This window comes from Suncus etruscus, chromosome 18 (assembly GCF_024139225.1).
Source record: "Suncus etruscus isolate mSunEtr1 chromosome 18, mSunEtr1.pri.cur, whole genome shotgun sequence".
In the NCBI taxonomy this organism is placed as follows: domain Eukaryota; kingdom Metazoa; phylum Chordata; class Mammalia; order Eulipotyphla; family Soricidae; genus Suncus; species Suncus etruscus.
The window spans coordinates 63789241-63805826 of record NC_064865.1 but is presented as its reverse complement, the minus strand read 5'-3'; the positions used below and the strand labels follow the sequence as shown (position 1 = coordinate 63805826).

General features: G+C 45.5%; 1 protein-coding gene across 1 annotated transcript in view; it reads right to left on the bottom strand.

The window, feature by feature from the left end:
- Positions 1 to 6234: 6234 nt before the first annotated feature.
- LOC125995959 (H-2 class I histocompatibility antigen, Q10 alpha chain-like) overlaps positions 6235 to 16586 on the bottom strand; it is a 46533-nt gene continuing 36181 nt past the window's right edge. The window contains exons 5-7 of the mRNA XM_049764901.1: positions 7535 to 7832; positions 7122 to 7394; positions 6235 to 6658 (exon numbers count right to left, since the gene is read on the bottom strand). Of these exons, the coding sequence (XP_049620858.1) occupies positions 6345 to 6658; positions 7122 to 7394; positions 7535 to 7832 (885 nt within the window). The 3' untranslated portion in view covers positions 6235 to 6344. The remainder of the gene's footprint in view (positions 6659 to 7121; positions 7395 to 7534; positions 7833 to 16586) is intronic.

Genomic DNA, 16586 nt, shown 5'->3' with positions numbered 1-16586 from the left:
AATAAAATAAGAGATAGGATTGGGGGGCCGGAGAGATAGTATGGAGGTAGAGCGTTTGCCTTGCATGCACAAGGACAGTGGTTAGAATCCTGGCTCTCATATGGTCCCTTGAGCCTGCCAGAGTCGATTTCTGAGCATAGAGCCAAGAGTAACCCCTGAGCGCTGCCAGGTGTGACCCCCCCAAAAAAATACATGTGATTGGATAAAATAAATGATTATTGCCACCAGCCCTAAGGTGACCAGGACACACATGGTGAATGAAGAGACTAGGTCTGATGAGAGAAGCTCCAGTAGTAACAAAAAAAAAAAAAACATGAAAGTAAGATCAAAGAAAATGATGAATGGATTTCAACACATGCCCTTGGCAACCTCCTTAAGAACAACCACGGTTTACCTAGGCAGAAAGCCTATAGGTCTGAATTCAAGATCCATCTCACAAAGACCACCAAGGAGACGAACAGCACTGCAATAAAGCATAGGAGTTTATTTACCAGCATGCTGGGGTTGCCCCTTGTCAGGCAAAAACCTGTAACTGAACTTTCATGCTCCTTTTATAGGGTTACAGAGGCTTCAAACCATCACAATTAACCTTTAAGTTGATTAGATGTTGTCTAGGTTGTTTCCTTTTATGGCTAGCTATTTAGAGTGGTATGTTGTGGCTTAATGGAGCCTTGAGGTCTTCCTCCCATGAAGTAGTAGAGGAGGGGCTTGGGTGCCTACTGAATAACCAAGACCTTGTCTTCCCTTAGGCTCTCAGGTGTTGCTAGTTTATCTAGTTGAAGTAGAGGAGGAGTTTAGGTACCCACTGGGCTCTGGTGACTAAGTCTGCCTGAAGGCCCCAGGTGGTTGTTCTCGCCTAGTCTTTGTTCCTTAAAACTTGAGTCGGGGGCAGGATAGATAGCACAGCTGTAGGACATTTGCCTTGCACACGGTGGTTTGAATCCCGCCTTCCCATAAGTTCCCCTGTGCCTGCCAGGAGCGACTTCTGAGTGCAGAGCCAGAAGTAACCCCCGAAGAAGAGGTTGGGTGTAACCCAATAATATTGGATGCCCTCCATGATGCTGTTTCTAAACTGCCTAGCAGAAGGAACCCCTGTAAAGCTATTGTTTACAGGGGGCCTTGTAGAATGATTGTTCCGGGATTCTCCTTGAGGTTGAAAGCACTTGGGACATCACCACATCAGAGATGGGGTTAGATAGCACAGAAAGGGCACCATCCCTCCATGATTAGTGATTCCTAATTGAGCTTGAACTTGGGCTATCCCCTCTCCCTCAGAGAGAGTTCTGGTTAAAGGAGATAACTATAAACACTCTGTTCCTTCTGAGGCATTCCTAATCCCAATGTTTATGCTTATCTTCCCCCTGCTTCAATCCTTGCCCCTGAAACCCCTGCACATAAGCCAGTTCCTTTTTTGGTTGGTTGGTTGGTTGGTTGGTTGGTTTTGGTTTGGGGTCACACCTGGTGACTCAGAGGTTAGTCTTGGCAGGCTCTGGGGGTCATATGGGATGCCAGGGATTGAACCTAGGTTGGACATGTGCAAGGCAAGCACCTACCTGCCGTGCTATAGCTCCAACCCCTAGATCCTCTTTTCTTACATAAGTATTGTTAAAATGGAATAAAGGGCCTAGGAATAAAGGTGACTAGATTGAGACCTGTTCTTTACCGGTCATCATCTGGTGAATGTGTCCTCGGTCCCAAATTCACTAGAGGACAGAAGTTGACCTTCACTAAGGATAACAAACTCAGCACACTAAGGATGCTCTGTAATTACAAAAATAGAGTCAAATGGGGAAGGAAAGTTATGCTCAGGATGTAAGTCTGGATGCCCTCGTGTGGCTATCCCTGGACATTGCAACCATCGCCTGTCAGCCCTGATGGAGTCAAAGGGAAGATACTTACTTGCTCACTCAGTGATTTAGCTGGGTGCAATGGCCTCAGTTACCTTTGTTTTTGTGACCTGCTTATTATTTATGCCTAATTACTAGTAGTGTAACATAATAACAGTATTTATATAAATTTTCAAAGGCATATACACACACAAACAAACCTACCTCCTGGATAGGAATATGTGATTTAAGAGAGAAATGAAACTCATGAAGAAGGCACTTGAAAGTGAAGGTTATGGGTCAGGAAAACAGCGCAAATAGGCATCTGGGTCCCATCCCTACAACCACTGTTTCCAAAGCACCTTTGAAAGTAAGTTTACTCACAGCCAGGAAAAGTACTAGCAGGGTCAGACATGGTAAGCACATACAAAAATAAGGGAGCCAGAAAGATAGCATGGAGGTAAGGCGTTTGCCTTGCATGCAGAAGGACGGTAGTTCAAATCCCGGCATCCCATATGGTCCCCCAAGCCAGCCAGGAGTAACCCCTGAGCGCTGCCAGGTGTGACCCCCCACCAAAAAAAGAATGCTTGTGTGTGAAACACAACATGAGAATATTTACACATTGACATTTTTAATTGTCATAAACTAGAACAAATTATTACCAGTTGAAGTATAATGAATGCCTAGAAAATGAATAAATTATGTAAAAAATAGATTGTATGCAGATGCTGTAATAAATTAATGATCACAGAGGAGGTCGGGGAGAGTACTGTGCTCAGAGAGAAGGCTGAGAATTCCACCGGCACTGTTTCAATTCCTGGTACCACAGCCAACAGTAGTCCTGTGTGCTCACCACATCACCAGGGTGGCCTTGAGGTGCCCCCAGCACTCTAGGGCAATTGCATTCAACCCAGACCACCTTAACAGAGAAGTCCGAGGTGCTGCTGGAGAGGCCCAACACAGAACTTTCACAAGACTTTCAAACATAAATAAAAGTTAAGAAAAATCCTAACAAAGTCCTGGACCACCAACTAATTTCAGCAAAACATTATAAGGAAAAAAATTGTAGAAAAATTGCATCCGTTCTTTTCAGACACTCTTAAAGCACGAACAGGAAAGAAGTTTGAGGCCAGCATCACTGGCAAGAGAGCCATACAAGTTGCTACAAGCAAAAGAACTACAACACACAACCTGTGATCAAATTGCTTAACAATGTACAAAAACAGTGTAAAAGATAAGACCCTACATTAAATGCCTGAAGATTAAAAATAAAATTCTAATTTCAATAAGTTGGAGTTTCAGTATCAAAAAAATACTGAAACTCAAACCTCGAAATAGAGATAATATTGTTACCCTCCCCCAAAGCCAAAAGCTAACCTTACCTGGATGATGAGACCCTCCCACAGCTGGGAGGGGTTTGTGGTTGGTAATTAAGGAATTGCCTGGGAGGAGGAGAGAGGGATATGGAGCAAGGGGAGAGAGGAGAAACAGGATGGATGGAGGGCAGCTGAAGAAGGCTGCTTAGAAAGCTTAAAATAGAAGCCATGTGGAGAAAAGCACATGGCGATTAGAGCCCTGTAATAAAACTGGATGTCTCCTGAAACTTCATCTGACTGCTGTGGATCATTTTTCCCCATTACCTACACACGGAGGGTCAAAGGGGCTACAAGTGCCGGGCTGAGCCTAGAAAGGCTCCCCACCATCCATTCCTCCATACTAGGACTCAATAATGTATAAGTAAGACAAAATAATATAGCAGGGAGGGCACTTTGCTTGCCCAAGATTGATTGCTGACACAACGTATGGCCTTGAGCCACACGAGGTTGTGCTGCTTCTGTGGCCAGCAAAGGTCAACTTCATCCTACTGGTGTATTAGGGAACTGAGGACATTCCCCCAGGACATAATAGGAAAAGAACAGATCCCAGGCTGATGACCAGAAACAGTTTATTCCCTTACAACATTGTTTATATAGGACCCAAATAGGAACTGGATATCTGAAAGGTAACACAATATGGGGGAGGAGGAGGTCTGGGGAAAAGCTCAGCATGAACAGTGGAGCTTAGGAGTGACCTGGAGCAATCTGGAACAAGACACTATTGATAGATATTATGAGCAGAATTTGGTGAGGAAGGAGGGATGGTCAAGGTTAATCCCAGTTAAGAATCAAGTGGGGATGGTGCTCCTCTTTATGCTGTCCTTCCCCATCTCTGGTGTGGTGGTGCCTCTGAAGCTTTCAGCCTCAAGAATCCCCTTGGAAGAAATAGCTGTACAGGGGTTCTGTCTGCCAGGTTGGTTAGTGAACAGTGTCAAGAGATCATCCAGCACCTAACTATCCCCCACATGGTCAGGAGTTAACTTTTTTTTTTTTTTTGGATCAGGAGTTATCTTAAGCAGGAAGCCAGAGAATCTTAAGCAGAGTGAGCCAGAGAATAGAACTAGGAGTGATCCCCAATCACTGATCCAGGTGTGATCCCCAAGCACTGAGCTAGGAGTGACCCCTGAATACTGAACAGGAAGTGAGCCCAATCAGAAACAAGTGAAGTCCCAGATGAGAAATAAAGAACAAAACTTCAGGGTCCAGCCCTGCAGCAGCAGTGACACACAGAACCCACGACAGGACTGAAGACCACAGCACTTGCCTGCACTGACGGGGGAAGGACAGTCCAGTCCAGTGTTGAAGGACAGACACACTCAGAAGCACTAGGCCACAAAGACATGGGCCTCAGCACCTGTATCCCAGAGGCTTCGAGTCTGTTTCCCAGGGAACAGGCACCAGAGTCTGTGCAGACCTCATGCTGGTGGGACCTCCCAGCAGGGACATGGTGTCAACCCTGCTCCACATGTGACCCCCAGTTGCTTCATCCAGATATAATTCTCCCACCAGTAAGTGCTCAGAGCATGGTGGCCAGCGATGGGATCCTGGTGCACCCACTACTGTCATCTAAACTCCTGTGGCTCAACGTAGCGCTGGGGGGTCAAACTACACATTGCAGCACACATATTGCAACACACTATTGCTGAGCAGGATGTAGAGATGTTACAGATGCTCAGTGTCATGGGGCAGCAGAGACAGTTGGATAAAGGGGAGTTATGCCCCCTTCACACTAACCTTCAGATTTCAAGCAGGAGGCTTCTTTAAGGAGCCTCTTAGACTTACTACCAGCACACATACTAAATAGCTGTGGAGGAAATTTTGTACTTTTGAGCAAGATCATTTTATTAGATTGACTTTGGTTTCTTTTTGGCTTATCTGTTTGGGGCCACACCCATCTATGCTCCAGGGTCTATGCTTAGGGATCATCCTGGCAGGCCTTGACCATACATGTAACGTGGAGGATTAAACCCAGGGAGGCCACATAGACCACAGTGGCCCACCAACTGTGCTCTCTCTGGTCACGTTCATTTTTCTCAGCATAGGCATCTCCAGTGGTTCTCAAGACCCCCAGGACTCTCCCCAGTTGTGGGAGGGAAAGAGGGAAGACGTGTGTGGACTGAAATCCAGTTCAAAAGAACCCTGACTCTTTAAACATCTTTTCAGCCGTGAGTGATAAATGAAAATGACACTTCTTGGCAGGCCCTAATCCTAACTCTTCAGCAAATTGGATCAAAACTGGATAGATTTTAGCATCAAGAAATACAAAACCCTAGGGCGATAATGACAATACAGTGATAGAGTATTTGCCTTGCATGTGACCTGCCAGAGGTCAATCTCCATATGGTCTCCCAAGCCCCATCAGGAGTTAGCCTGGAACAACACCTGTTATGTCTCTTCCAAAAAAACTAAGAAATTATGCTAGAAAATACTTTCAGAGCTTATGCTATGTTGAGGCCCTAAAAACTTCCTAAATTCCATGTGGATGTGCCCCATGATAAAGGAATATAATGTGACTTCCCTCTTGGTATCCCTGGCCTTCTTCCAGGATAAACAGTATCTTGTGTTGTGTTAAGCTCCTGTATGCATGCAGTATCTTTGAGGAATAACCTCAGAGGTTTCTGAACCCAGGATGGCTAGGCTTAGGCCCAGATATGTTCCCCCAGACACTGTCATACATGAGGCTTACACAGCAGGTGTCCCTCCATTAATAAGCCTCCCTTGACACTTGGTGTACACTCATGTGGGTTTGGGTCTGGTTTTGCACCAACAATAAGGTCCAAAATCCTACACACTCAGCTCATGTGGCAGTCATGAGTGCACTCAGTTGGACTGAAATCTGTGTGGATAGGGTTTCACCACTATCTGCCACTATCGAGGCAGATCATCTCCCTGTGGGGATGAGACCTCCTTCTGCTGGACAAGAGCCCTTGGACAGCTCACAGTCCTTCAGCTGCTCCTACCTGGGTGCTTCTTCGCACAGAGTACAACTCCAACCGGAAGTATGGCAATGATCACAGCTACTGGGACAAGAATATTGACAAGAATGCGAGGCTGAGGTGGGGGTTCTGGGAATACAAAGGAAAGACAAGAGCTGACCCCCGGGGTTCAGTGCTACCCTCTGAGTTTTCTGGGGAGTGGGCTTCTAACCTCTCTGAGAAGAGTCTCTACCCCCCACGTTACCCCATCCCAGGGTGACAGGCTCTGGAAGCCCCTGGTGCTGTACATGGCACGTGTATCTCTGCTCCTCTCCAGAAGGCACCACTACAGCTGCCCACTTCTGGAAGGTTCCATCCCCAGAAGGTCTGGTCTCCAATAGTTCCGTTTCGTGGATCAGGTCCTCTCCATCCCGCTGCCAGATCAGGGTGATGTCCACAGGGTAGAAGCCCAGGGCCCAGCACCTCAGAGTTGCCTCATGGTCCGAGAAGTGGTGGTGGGTTATGTGTGTTTTGGGAGACTCTGAGGAGGAAATAGAAAAGCCACAGAGCTGTCACTTTCCACTTGTTGAAGTAGCTTCCGTTTGACATCCTGAGAAGGGACAGGACAGTTGGTGTGGTTGGGGGGGGGGTGCAAAATACCAAACTCAGCACAAGGTTGAAAACGTAATGAAACCTCAATCCTTGGAAAGTTCTAGAATGTGGCATGTGAGAGGCTTTGGGTCTCTAGGGTGAGACCACTGACTTGGTCCCCACTGTTGTGGGGTGAAGGACAGAAAGCAGGAGCCAGGCTTCCCAAGAGTACTTAGAAAATCATGGGTTATACTGGCCACCTCAGGCCTGGAACTGGGCCCTTTACTGCCCACAGACGCAGAAGGGCCCTGCCGGACAGCCTGCGTCTAGCAGAGAACCAGGAACCCTGGGGCACTCTCTCTGCGGGACTGCGGGAGTGCACCACCAGAGCTGACCTGGCAAGTCACCGGTACCTGTGTGTGGAGCCTCCTTCCTTTCGTTCAGGTACCGGTGCAGCCACTCCACGCATTCCCCCTGCAAGTAGGTCCTGTAGAGCTCTGCCTCCCCGGACTCCTCTCTCTTCTGCCAGGTGATCTGAGCCATGGTGTCCTTGGCGGTCCAGGAGCGCAGGCCCTCATTCAGAGCAAGGTAGTCTCTGCCATCGTAGGCATAGCGCCGGTAGCCGTGCTGGAAGCGCCCTTCGGAGCCCACCTCGCAGCCAAAGGTGCTCTGGAGGGTGTGAGACCCTAGCCCGCCCCATGGACCCTGGACTGAGACAGGAGCCCGCAGCCCTGCGCCAGGGCCTCCTGCCCGCCCAGACTCCCAGCGCGTCCGGCCCGGCCCTCCCTTCCAGGCAGCTGGGACTGGACCTTGGGAGCTCACCCACCGTTCCTGCTCTGGTTGTAGTAGCCCAGCAGGATGTCCAGGCGCTCGGCGTAGACCCGGGCATTGTTCCTGGCGATCCGCGTCTCTCTGGCCCAGTATTCGGGTCCCTCCTGCTCCACCCAGCGCGCCCGCGGCTCTACCCGCGCACTCGCCGCGTCGCTGTCAAAGCGCACGAACTCCTGGTCGTCCAGGTAGCCCACGAGGACGAAGGAGGGGTGCTGGTGGCCGGGCCGGGACACGGCGGTGGACGTGTAACTCAGCGAGTGCGAGCCTGCTGGTGTGGGCCCTGGGTCGGGGAACTAAAGGACGTAAAGGGACTTAAGAGCCACCACCTCGGGGAGCGACTGGACTGACAGCCTTGCAGAAGCTCCGACCAGACCCAACCCACCTGGGGTCCAGCTCAACCGATGGGCGGTCCGCTCCCCTGCCCTCCCTGCAACCCCCCCCCCCGACTGCTCACTCATCTGTCAAGGCCTCGGTCAGGACCCCCGGAAACAGCAACAGGAGAGGCCAGAGTGTCATATTGAAGCGTAGAAGTACCAAGTTGGCCTTGGTTGAAGAGATAAAGGACAGGATGAGTGGCTTCAGCCAATGGGAGTGAGAGCTGGGGCCTCGTCGCCAGGAACTAGGCAGAAGGACTTGAGGCTGTGAAGAGCTCAGAGGTAAAAGGGTGAGGATGCTCATCTGCAAAGCGAGCATCCAAGCTGCACCTCCCACCCCCACCCCCGACTGAGACCCCCAACCTGAGACGATGCCCATTCTCTCCTCGGTGAATTCCTAATGCTTCACTTGAGACCTCTCTAGACTCTTTCTCCGGCCTTGGTGAGGACACCAGGGATGCCTTCAGGTTCCTGGGTTTTACCTTTCACCACTTACCACGCTAGGAATAAAACTTAGAATTTTAGGGGACACCGTGGTAGTATAGCAGGTAGGTGCTTGCTTTGTACGTTGCTGGATCAAACCCGGTCACCACATACGGTCCCCGCCAACACCACAAGGAATGCAGAGCAGTGTGACACGGCAAGCCCCAAACACACAAAAGCCCTTAAAGCTTAAAAATTCATTTAGTAATGTTGCAGGCAGAAAGATAATGTAGCTAGTCCCCTTAAGCACACACCCTGTTTTAACATCCAGGGCACACGCCCTGTTATAATTCCCTCTCACACCCTACCTGATTGGCTGGCACAAAGTCTACACATTACTTTCCTCTAATATAAATATCCCTTTCCTACCTACAATCAACTCAGTTACTGCCCGGAAGTGGCTGGTGGATGCCTCTTTGTGAGTCTTCTACTCACCTGAGATCCGACCTCACTACTGACTTCTAGATCCAGCGACTCTGGCCTCACCAGTGACTTGGGATCTGACCTTACCGTCTTCATTTACAAGATAGTGGTCTCTGGTAATGCATTTTTGGGAAAACTGTTGGAACTTGAACCAGCTTGAAGGTTTGGAGGCTTTCTACACAAAAGTGCCTTTACAGGTGCTGGGAAAACCATTGAAATGCAGAATTCAGAGCATCAGAGCCAATGGATCCCTGAGAGAAGAGATGACTGGATCTTCTGGGAGGCAGGTCCTCAACCTTGGAACCCTGACTGTGGTGGTCAATATCAAAACTCTAAGATCTGCCCCTTCACATAAACCCTAGTGAAGCACTGGGGGTGGGAAAAGTTTGGAAAACCTTCTATGAACTCACTTGGCAGAAGAGGGCAACATGCCACCCACATCTACCCTCTTGAGGTGTGAACTTTCTTATTTACCCCCTCTGGGAAAGGCAGCATGTCCAGGCTTGGACTGAGAACTGGCTCTCTCCATTCTCTTCATGATAAATAGGAACGTGACTCTTGCAGGGGCACCAGCCATTTTCTGTTCAGTAGCGTGCTCAGTGATGAGAATGATGCAGATGTGGTGACAGCAGGTCTCGTTGCCCTATAACTCCCAGGTTCTTTAATAGTTTCCAGAATAAAAATATTGAAAAGTAAAGATGCTCAGAGTTAGAAGGTAGAAAGTTTATTGGAAAGTAGAGAAAGGAGAAGGAACTCCCCCATGAGGGTAGGAACTTAACCTAAGTATGACTTGTTTTGTGGGGGATCTTAACGGGAAACTGAATCTTTCTGTAGGCCTTAAAAGGTGCTTTGCAGGGGCCAGAGAGATAACATGGAGGTAGGGCATTTGCTTTGCATGCAGAATGAATCCTGGCATCCCATATGGTCCCCTGTGCCTGCCAGGAGAGATTTCTGAGCAGATAGCCAGGAGTAATCCCTGAATGCAGCCAGATGTGGCTCAAAATTCAAAAAAAAAATGCTTTGCATTCACTATCAGTTGATAAGAATGCTATAAAGAATGCAAGGTGTGGGATCTCCTTGTAACGATGTTACCAAACCACCTGGCAGACAGCACCACTTAGAGCAACTGCTCCTGGGATTCTTCTTGAGGCAAAATCTTTGGAGATGCAGTTCCAGAATGAAGAAGGAAGCACAGAAAGGCTTGGTTAATGATTACTCTCAGGCTTCACTCCTGGCCAACCCTCCTCCCTCACAGAGAGCTCTGGTTCAGGGAGATTACCTAACAGCCTTCCAAGTCACTACATTGGCCTGAGACATTCCTAAACCCCAATACTAAAACCCCAGTGTTTATGTTTATATTCTCCCTGGTGCCTCACTTCTCCTTGACTAACTTTCTGCTATGTTCCTGGCTTTGCCACCCTGCATGGATCACAGTTCCTCTTGTCCTATATAAGCATTGTAGGAATGAAATACGGTGTTTCTGGTCATCAGCCTGGGGCTAGTTCCTTCCCAGTCATCAGCTGAGGGAGAATATACTCAACTCTGAACACACCAAGAGGATGGAAGTTGACCCTCACTGGCTGACTCAGTCAACACATCTGGAGCCCAAGATGGGACTCCCAAAAGTAAAAGGGCTGCATTTGGTGGAGTCCGACATAAAGAGGTGAGTGAAATCATAGATTTTTCTGGGTAATGGGGAGATAGAATCCGAGCTTTAAGATGGGACAGAAACAGGGCCATGCTTAGCCCTCTCAACATTTCTCGTGTTGAACTGAATGTACTAAGCCCTTTGTTGATTTCATTCAGCATTTTTTCACACAGAACTGGAGACCATATTTCCCAGGACCAGTTCCAGTCCTGCCTTAAAATTGTCTGTGAAATTAATCCATTTCCTTGATGAGGGCACCTTGGAGACCAAAATTTAGATAAAAATTAAGGACAGTTTTTAAAGTGTATCTAAGGGGATTACTCATGATCCTCTACCTCTTAACCATTACGCTGATGTGCAGAAGTTTAGAAATTTAAAATAGGGAATACATTCAACTCTGGATGTTAGATGAATGTTTGTGTGAGTAAATGATTTCATCCCCATCCCTTGTGACACTGTTCATTGGGGCTTGACATATATAAAATCCCTGGCACTCCCTCCCTTGACTTTTTAGAACATCTACTGGGATGAAAGAATTTATGCCCTGGCTTTCAGGATATTGCACCATTAGAACTCCTTGCAATAGGGCCCGGAGAGATAGCACAGCGGCGTTTGCCTTGCAAGCAGCCGATCCAGGACCAAAGGTGGTTGGTTCGAATCCCGGTGTCCCATATGGTCCCCGTGCCTGCCAGGAGCTATTTCTGAGCAGACAGCCAGGAGTAACCCCTGAGCACTGCAGGGTGTGGCCCAAAAAAAAAAAAAAAAAAAAGAACTCCTTGCAATAGGAGTTTGGTTCAACAACAAAGGGGGAAAGGCATAACTCCTCTCTCCAGGACACAATCTGAAGATGACGATTCTGAAAATAATGTTGATGCCTTGCGCTTTAGTCACCCCCACTGCCACCTTGGCAGCTACTGACACTGATTTTACAATTCTCTCACTTTCCCTGCCGCTGAAGAGTCAACGGCTTCCCTCCTCAAGGTAAGTGAGAATGCTGAAAATCACCATCTAAGTTAGCTGCAGTTTTGAAGTTGGGAAACTCAGACTGATTGGAAGTCTTAAATGCTTTGTAGATGGAGGTTATATATCAGGAAAGTGTGATATTTCAATGTCTTAAGTTTACTGTCACTCAACCATAATTTAATTTTACTGCTTAGTACCAGAAAAGCTCTTTATCTACTCCCCTCAGAAACAGCCCAGGTGCAGAGTTAGAGATCAGGAAACACTGGGAAGTCTCAATCAGAAGACATGGTTCAATTTTTCCTGGATATGTTCTGTCTTTCTTAACCATCCTCAGCTGTCCTCCTGCCATTTTTTTAGAGGGGCGGAGAACATCAACTTGATCAATCAAGCATATGTACATATGTATATGTGTGTGATGTCCAACCCTTTGTTGTCAGTTCATCTGTCTGTGTGGAAATTGCTGAAATGTTAGAAATAGGTTGAAATAAGAAGTGGAAACCTATAGACATATGCAAGTTACATTAGCACTAGAGAATGTGTCTGTCTTGCTTCATTTGTGAGCTTGTAATTGTCATTCTTCACCTATCTCTGCTCCCCTTCCAACAGTGGAAGTTGGCTGGAGACCGACCACCAGGAGAGAAGTAAAATGTTAACGAGACCAGTTTAAAGGGCTGATCGAAAGAACTATTAAGACATTAGACATTGGGAAAGTTTGGAAACTCAGACCTGCATGAGTTAAAACCCTCAGAAGAGGAGGCAAAAGACATCTTGAGAAAGAGGATGCTCAGGGAAATCCTTCAATCTAGGGAGTTTATTGACTATTGCTAAGGAGGCAGCTACTGATAACAGATTGGAAAAAAAGAGGGATTCACTTTAATTTGCAAGCAGTGAATGGAAAAAAAGTTGCGAATTATTGTGATAAATTTTTTTACCTTTCTGACTATATCATAATTTGTCTGCCCATTCTAAAGGAATGCATGCTATTATTAAGGTAATTTTATTTCATATCACTTTTGTCATCAGGTATTAAAATATCAAATTTAGATAAAGAAAGCTTTATTTACAATTGTAAAATTCTCACTAGTTCATAGTAATCTTAGTTTTAAAATTTCTTAATATATTATATTCAAAAATCAAAGTTCTTTTTTTAAAAAATAAGATCTTTTTTTTCAGCATTTTTTAATTAAATATATTTTTTATTTAAGTAACATGATCATATTTGGGTTACAGTCATAACTAGGACACCCCCCTTCACCAGCGCAACATTACCCCCTCTCCCCTTCCCATCCCTGCTGTTTTCGAGACAGGCATTCTACTACAGTAATTTGTTTTTAAGTTCAGTAAGTTGTATTTTTTTTCTTAAAGGATAAGAGTAAAAAAAATATAGTAAAGGTGTGATAGTGGCAATCGCCAATGTTTGCATAGGTCCAGAAAAATGGAGAAAATGGGAAAAAAAAATCCTTGACCTGATTACAAAAAGGCCTCACCCCAGAAGTTTATTGGCATAAGACAGACTCTGGGTTCCAGGCATACCAGTCTATCCAACTCCAGTCATTCTCAAGGTCCCGGTGAAACTTTTTCACACTTTAGCTATAGTTGGTATCAGACTTTTATATTTAAAGACTCTGGATTCTGTGCGTTTCTTTCGTTGATGTCAGGCTGATGTGGAGCATCCTCTAGTTTCAGCATATCATTAAATGCAGAGCGATCTGCTCTGCATGCAGACTGTTGCTGAGTCACCTGGGTGTTGGGAGTACTCTTTGGAGTCAGTCAATGCCAAAGCAGTGGTAGGTCTTCTCTGGTAGAGGCTTGGATCCTGGAAATGTTAAAGACAATTGTGGTTGTTTCCATAGTTCAGGTGTGTGTGGGCGATGCCCATACTTCTGAGGCCTGAGCCAAATCAAAAAATAAGATCTTTATTTAAGCACTTTGATTATAGATGTGATTGTAGTTGGGGTTCAGTCATATAAAGCAGCGTTTTTCAACCACTGTGCCTCGGCACACTAGTGTGCCATGAGATATTGTCTGGTGTACCATGGGAAAAATTCCAATTTCATCCGTAACATGCGACTTCAGCTCACAAATAAATAAATCATTAGATTCTAATGACGCGTCTACTCATATCTAATTGATGAGTCTACTGATATCAGTGGACATGCTCAACTCTTGATCAATGTGCGTTTTGTGGATGGTGATGCAATTAGAGAAAACTTTTTTTGCAAAGCATTGCCAGAAAAAAACAACAGGAGAAGAAATTTTTCAGAACACATCGCAATACCTTGAACAAGGAGGACTTAATTGGGAAAACTGCACAAGTGTCTGCATAAATGGAGCTGCAACCATTGTCGGATGCACCAAACGCTTTGTAAGCAGAGCGAAGGAAAGAAATGCAGCTGTGATTGTCACACATTGTTTTTTCACACCGTGAGGCCCTCGTAGCCAGGACTTTACCAGCAAACTAGTTCCTGTGTTGGATGATGTCCTGTGCATGGTAAACTTTGTAAAGTCACTATCCGTGAAAAGTTGCTTGTTTGTAGCTTTGTGTGAGGAGATGGGAGCAAAGTTTAAAACCTTGCTGTTTCATACAGAGCTCCGATGGTTGTCGTGTGGCAAGGTCTTGGTTCGTGTGCATGAGCTGTGGGAGGAACTGAAAGTATTTCTGACAAATGAGAGGTCAGATTACGCAAAGCTGCTTGCAAGTGATGAGTGGTGTGCAAGGCTGGCATACCTGGCAGATATTTTTCATCATCTGAATGAACTAAACACACGAATGCAAGGCAGAAATGAAAACCTGCTTACAAGTACAGATAAAATAAATGGAGTCCATTCAAAGGTGCAACTCTGGCATCAACACGTGGAAAGCGGCAATCTTGAAATGTTCACACTCACCAAGCAATGGCAAGGTGTTCACACTGCTGCACTGTGTGAGATTATAGTTAAACACTTAAAATCTCTCGAGGAGTTGTCATTTTATTTCTCTTCCGTCTCCACTGAATGCCTTGACTGGGTTGGGGGCCCTGATAGCTCAGCATCAGTTGGTGGAAAGGACTTTACAGGCGCAGGAGGAACTAACTGAACTGAGACAAAATCGTGGCTTCAAGCTAAGATTTGCTGATCTACCTTTGGATACTTTTTGGTTGGATACTGCCAAGGAGTTCCCGTTCTGGTAAATAGCTGTTTTGACATTGCTCCCATTTTCCACTATATATCTGTGTGAGATGAGCTTTTCAAGACTGATTGCTATAAAAAATAAAGACAGAGAGACTGAGCGCTGTTGACGAAGAGCTACGTGTGTGTCTTTCTTTTTTTTTTCTTTTTTTTTTATCTTTATTTAAACACCGTGATTACAAACATGATTATAGTTGTATGATTACAGTCATGTAAAGAACACCCCCTTTCACCGTTGCAACATTCCCACAACCAATTTCCCAGATCTCCCTCCTCCCCACCCCCTACACCTGTACTCAAGACAGGCTTTCTACTTCCCTCATTCATTCACATTGTTATGATAGTTTTCAGTGTAGTCATCTCTCCAACTGCACTCATCACTCTATGTGATGAGCTGCATGTCCTGAGCTGCACCTACCAGCCCTAATCTCTCTTGTCTCTGAGATACTGTTAAAAATGTCCTTCATTTTTCTTAAAGCCCATAGATGAGTGAAACCATTCTGCGTCTTTCTCTCTCCCTCTGACTTACTTCACTCAGCATAATAGATTCCATGTACATCCATGTATAGGAAAATTTCATGACTTCATCTCTCCTGATGGCTGCATAGTATTTCATTGTGTATATGTACCACAGTTTCTTCAGCCACTCATCTGTTGAAGGGCATCTTGGTTGTTTCCAGAGTCTGGCTATTGTAAATAGCGCTGCAATGAATATAGGAGTAAGGAAGGGATTTTTTGTATTGTATTTTTGTGTTCCTAGGGTATATTCCTAGGAGTGGTATAGCTGGATCGTATGGAAGCTCAATTTCCAGTTTGTGAAGGAATCTCCATATCGCTTTCCATAAAGGTTGTACTAGACGGCATTCCCACCAGCAGTGAAAAAGAGTTCCTTTCTCTCCACATCCCCGCCAGCACTGCTTGTTTTCCTTTTTTGTGATGTGTGCCAATCTCAGTGGCGTGAGGTGGTACCTCATAGTAGTTTTGATTTGCATCTCCCTGACGATTAGTGATGTTGAACATCTTTTCATGTGCCTTTTGGCCATTTGCCTTTCTTCTTTTTTCAAAGTGTCTGTTCATTTCTTCTCCCCATTTTTGATGGGGTTAGTTGTTTTTTTCTTGTATAGTTCTGTCAGTACCTTGTAAATTTTGGATATTAGTCCTTTATCTGATGAGTATTGGGTGAATAATTTCACCCACTCAGTGGGTGGCCTTTGTATTCTGGGCACTATTTCCTTTGAGATGCAGAAGCTTCTCAGCTTAATATAGTCCCATCTGTTTATCTCTGCTTCCACTTGCTTGGAAAGTGCTGTCTCCTCCTTAAAGATGCCTTTAGTCTCAATGTCCTGGAGTGTTTCACCTACATGTTGTTCTATATACCTTATAGTTTCAGTTCTGATATCAAGGTCTTTTATCCATTTGGATTTTACCTTTGTACATGGTGTTAGCTGTGGGTCTGAGTTCGCTTTTTTGCAAGTGGCTAACCAGTTGTGCCAACACCACTTGTTGAATAGGCTTTCCCTGCTCCATTTAGGATTTTATGCTTCTTTATCAAAAACAAGGCGGTTATATGTCTGAGGAACCTTCTCTGAGTACTCAAGCCTATTCCACTGATCTGAGGGTCTGTCTTTATTCCAATACCATGCTGTTTTTATAACTGTTGTTTTGTAATACAACTTAAAATTGGGGAAAGTAATGCCTCCCATATTCCTTTTCCCAAGGAGTGCTTTAGCTATTCGAGGTTGTTTGTTGTTCCAGATGAATTTCAGAAGTATTTGATCCCCTTCTTTGAAGAATGTCATGGGTATCTTCAGAGGAATCGCGTTAAATCTGTACAATGCTTTTGGAAGTATTGCCATTTTAATGATGTTGATCCTGCCAATCCATGAGCATGGTATGTGTTTTCATTTCTTCCCTATCATTATTAGTGTATACAAAGGCCATTGATTTTTGTGTGTTAATTTTGTAGCCTGCCACTTTGCTATATGAAT